General features: G+C 38.0%; 1 protein-coding gene across 1 annotated transcript; it reads left to right on the top strand.

The window, feature by feature from the left end:
• The first annotated feature begins 648 nt into the window (after nt 1-648).
• On the top strand, nt 649-1,129 carry LOC141489772 (small cell adhesion glycoprotein-like). The gene has a single exon (XM_074190208.1). It carries the CDS (start codon nt 836-838, stop codon nt 1,127-1,129), a length of 294 nt encoding a protein of 97 aa, XP_074046309.1. The 5' UTR covers nt 649-835.
• The last annotated feature ends 4,133 nt before the right edge of the window (nt 1,130-5,262 follow it).

Raw genomic sequence — 5,262 nt, 5'->3', positions numbered from 1 at the left:
TACCCTTTGATGCAGCAATACCAATATTATGTCATTATACAGAAGAAATAATAAAAAATGGGAAAAGTGCCAATGTTCCAAAATATTCACTGAAAGGATTATGCCATATGAATATTGTGAAGTTCTATGGTTCTATAAGAAACCATAAATGGTCAGGGTCTAGAGAAGCATGGAAGGAATTAGAGGAACTGATATTGAATAAAGGAAGCAGACCCAAGAGATCATTTTACACATTAGCACCAACATTATGAGTTCACCAACTTTGATGGATGCAGCTCCTCTCAGCAGTTTAGAAAACTAGGATGACCCTGGGATACATGTAAATGCTATCCACATTCAGAGGAAGAAAAACAAAACAAAACAAAAACAACAAGAAGCTACAGAATCTGAATGTACACTATGGTCACGTTTTCAAATTCTCTCTTATGTCTTTCCTTTCAATCTCAGGGTTTTCTTTCTTTTCCCCTAGTTCTATTTTATCATACAGAAAGTGACTAATATGTAAAAATTAACTTGTGTTTAATGTGCTTAAAATACATAAAAATCAGAAACAGAAAATGATCTTTTTGCTCCCTATTTGCCCAATAGCTCTGGAATAGGTTTAGAATATTTTAGGAGACATTACCAGTAACCTTTGCCACCGCAAGGACCACAACCCACAGCTTCTGGGCTGGAGCACCAGGAGTGAACCTCCCAGTCCCTCTTGTCCAACCTCTCTCCAAGGTATCCGGTGCCCAACCAGGGGATGCCCCGGAGCGGACAGGTCCTCTCCCCATCTGGTTCTACCTGAGCTCTTCTCCACCTCTCCAGGTGTAAAGACTCTCATATTACCATCATGACAGGCCTCCCAACCCCACCTCCTGCAAAAGCTGATGAGCTGATGTCCACTCCACTCCTACAGGCCACTGAAACCCTGACTCCTACAGCTGGTGCCAACACTGCAGTCATTGCATGTGTTCTCACAGTGGTTTTCATCACCCTTCTCTCAGTCCTGATCATCATCATTATTTACCTGCACAAGAACAAAGGCAGCTATATCACCTATGAGCCTGCAGGAGGAGAAGCCAGTGCAACCCTGCAAATGGAGAATGACTCAGTCCAGGGGAAGAAGGAGGAATATTTCATCTGATGACTCCCAGACTCACAAAGAACTCCTGGCCTCTAACTTCAAGACTGAGTGCTTAATTTATTAGGTGAAAGATGCCTCTCAAGCCAGAGATAGGTGGTGATAATGGGCAAGTCTACACTCTCTGCAGGGATACTCCCAACCCAAGTGCCAGTAACAGAGACCCATGGGACAAAGGGAAGTAGACAAAGCAGATTCCAATGCCTTAACTAGACCTCTCTTATGGATCTTTTTGTCATAAGTCATAACTAGAAAGGGTTGGACTAACCTACTGGGTAGATGGGATTTGCCCAGTAACCTTTTCCACTCTTACTTTGGTAGGGGTGATGGAAGTGATGAAAGTTGCCCAATCCTACTCCTAGCTGCATCATGTAACTCATGAAGAATCCTAATCACTGGTCCCAAAAAGTTATTTGGCATCCTTAGCTAGTGCAGCCAGCTTGGGGAGGGGGATGATGGTAGTGATAATGATAATAATTTAATAAATTAGCTGACCTCACCTGCTAGTATCTGACCATACCTTTTCCTCAAGCCCCTTGCTTCCCAGTCCATTCTTATTCCCAATCCAATCTTGTATTTGTGGTATTTTTTCATTGGAATTAAAACTTTTCATTAATCAAAAAAAAGAATATTTTAGGAATAATTGAAACATTTCACACATACAGTTCTGATGCTGTATATTTCTTTATAGGAATACAAAGGTATATGCACAATGTTCATCAAACTATTCACTGTTCAAGTGAGGAGGGTAGGAAGAGAGGATGGAATGAAATTATGTAACATAATTTGTTGTAACTTAAATATGCATATACATGTGAATGAATATTGAAAAGTTTTCATAACATGGAATTAGAAAAATGAAATAAACTATCAAATAAAAAAGAAGAAAATATTAAAAAGTAAAGGTTGTTTAGTAATATCAAAGAAAACAGAGTGATAGAGAAAATGAGAACTGAGAAAAGGCCATTAGACTTCGGCAATTAAGAGATCATTGGTAACATAAGAGAAAGAAGTTTTGGTTGAATAATAAGGTCAAAAGCCAGCCAGTATTGGAAAGGGTGGCTATAGAGGTGGCACCATTGGTTGGTAGCTAGGTTTCAATGATAGCTAGAATATGGGAGAGGAAAGCATTAGGATAAATGGAAGATTTTTTCCTGTGTAACAAGAATTCCAGAAGGCACAGTGGAAGTATGGATTGTATCTAATTGGAGGGTTGAAGTAGATGGAAATAAGGAATTGGGTGGTGAAGAATGGGAAATGGGGCTTGATGATGGACTTAGAGGTGCAGAATCAGTGGGATCTCATAACACCAGTCAGTGATCTTAGAATATTTGATGGATGTCTGAAGCACAAAGAGGAAAAGCACCTTGGCCAGTCACACATAAGGAGATCTTCTAGCTCCAAAGCTCCATACAGATTATCATATGCTGCCTCTCTGTATCACTAATCTTAGCATTAATGATCCACATTTCTGTCCTCTGTTCACATACAGCATAACTTGGTTTGTTTTCATGAAGTAGTTATACAAGGATCTGAGATGATAAAAGAAATAAGAAATTGAAAGAGAAAAAGAACCAAACCTGACAAATCTTGCTTTTCACTTTATATACCCAAAGTTGATTCTATTATAAAGCAATTTGAGTCAAATGCTAATTTTATTAATAATTATACTCAAGCATTAATCCCCCCTTACCTTAGCTCATGCAAAGTCTAAGAATATTGTGATGCACCATTTTTTTCTCCTTTGGAATGCTATATTTTTTATTTTTAAAAGTTTTTTAAATACTATGAATTTTAACAACTAAATTCTCCTTGTATATAATTTGCCAAATGACATGATTTTGATGCTACTATAATATTGTTATAGTTGCCTCATGCATAAAGTTGATAAATATTTTAGTGATATCCTAACATATATCTTTAACTTGTGTCTAATGTGCTTAAAATACATAAAAACGAGAAACAGAAAATGATCTTTTTGCTCCCTATTTGTCCAGTAGCTCTGGAATAGGTTTAGAATATTTTAGGAATGATTGAAACATTTCACACATACAGTTCTGATGCTGTATATTTCTTTATAGGAAACATATGGACATTATACTTCTACTTTTTAAATGGGTATTAGAATAGTTTTTCTGATTAATGTTCCTTGAGCTGAAAATGAATAGTCTCTTCTCCTCCACTCATATTATCCATTCTATCCCCTAATTTTATCCAAACTGGTTTCCAATTCACATGATCACACACACACACACACACACACACACACACACACACACACACACACTGATGGTGACTGAAATCTTCTTTGAAGACTTGACACGCAAAAAAACTTTCTCAACTGCTCTGTGGGATTCCCTCCCTGACCCCATAACCAGGCCTGAGTTGGGTAAACCCCCAATTTTTAGAACACCTTTTCTAGCCTTTCCTTGCCTCATGGAGCAGTATGATCTTTAAAAGGAATGTTGAGTCACCCAGGGGACTGCTGACTCCCACTGCTGCTTTCAGTGGAGAAATGACCTTATGGCCCTGGGTCACCTGTTTGCAGGGTTGTGACTACAGTTCCCAGTGTGTCTGCACCTGCTACTTCATCACTTGCCTGTCATGATAGGACGTTGAGGAATGGTTATGAGATCTTTGGTTGCATGCAGAAATTGGATTTAAATGAGGTAGAGCTGCATGAAATCAGCCACCTCACTCTCTCTCTTTCCAGCATATCAAGACAGAGTCAAGACACCTAGTGAACTTTGGGTGCAGTGTATTATCTTCAATGTCTAACCAAGCTCTAATCACTCCACAACACCTGCTTCAGCTAGCTTCATGGACATTGGAATAAATTGTTCTTCTCTGCCCATTTCAACAGTGGAAAACTCACTTGGGATAGACACCCCCCTCACTAATCACTGATGAGTTTGACACTCCCTTGGTTACCCTCAATTCTGGATGCTACAGTTTCTTGAAGCCACAGGTGAGAGTTAGGTGGTTCAGGTGGACATCAAAGGTGCAAAACAACCCTGAAGAGGGCTCAGCAACTCTCACACCAAGGTACTAGTTTTCCTCAAATACACCCTGTACCCCCTAAGGAAAAAGGAAAATGAAGGCTAGTGGAAGAGAATAAATTAAATCATAAGAAAAGAAAACATAATGAGGTTATCTGTGAAGAGCTTGGAAAGATCTCAATGACCTCCTGTTCCAACTTTCTAATTTTGCAGATGAGTTCAAGAAAAGTGAAATAACTTACCCAATCTTAGGTGGTAAAGCTCAGAAGTAGGATTTGAACATGAGTGCTCTAGTTCCAAAGCCAATGATTGTTTTATTATCCTAAATAGCTTCCTTCAAGACATTTCTCCTTTCTGTGTCTCAGTTCTCTTATCTAGAAAAGGAGGAAGCTGGATTAGAGCAAGAATTTTTGACTTGGGATCCATGGACCCCTAGATGACCATGAGTAGAATTCAAGGGATCTATAAACTTAAAGAAAATTTTCAAAACCTTTTTTTTGTTTCAATAACTTTTAAATGAAATGGCATTTCTTTCAATAGCTTAAAAACATTCTGAGAAGAAGTTCATAGGTACCACTAGATTGCCAAAGGAGTTCATGGTACAAAAAAAAACAGTTTAGGACTTCTGTTATTAAAGAATTCTTGAGGCTTCTCTCACATACAACCCAGAAGAAATCCAAGACTCTAGCTCTAACATTTCATAAAATGAAAAATGAATTGTAATAATGTAGAGAGAAAAGTAAAACAATGCAAAATAAACCTGTACTGTTGAGTCAGTTGATTTTGAGAGTATGAAAAAATATGTTAATAAAATACATGCAAATATCAGTGGTACAAAAGAAATACCTTATACACATTTGCACACACACAATTTCTTTTTTCTGACACTGTTCATTTACGCTGCCATGTTTATTCCAATTCCATAGTAAAATTCTCTCCAAATGAGGACTGAAGCCAAAATTTTTTTTAAAAAAGTAAAGAAATTTTGTCTGCTTCTGGATGAAGAGAGGAAACCTAATGTATACAAGAAGAGAATAATTTCTTAAATTGCAGCTAACCAGCCTCAAACTGCTGGGGGGAGGTGGAGGAGTGGGAAATGTGAGTAATTGAGATAGAAAAGGAGAAAACCTGGGAGAA

The sequence above is a fragment of the Macrotis lagotis genome, chromosome 5, assembly GCF_037893015.1.
Source record: "Macrotis lagotis isolate mMagLag1 chromosome 5, bilby.v1.9.chrom.fasta, whole genome shotgun sequence".
NCBI classification, from domain to species: domain Eukaryota; kingdom Metazoa; phylum Chordata; class Mammalia; order Peramelemorphia; family Peramelidae; genus Macrotis; species Macrotis lagotis.
Note: the sequence above shows the minus strand (reverse complement) of the source record. Positions and strands in the feature narration are given on the sequence as shown.

Coding starts and splice junctions, on each gene's coding strand:
- LOC141489772 (XM_074190208.1), top strand. CDS start 836: ATGACAGGCCTCCCAACCCCACCTCCTGCAAAAGCTGATGAGCTGATG.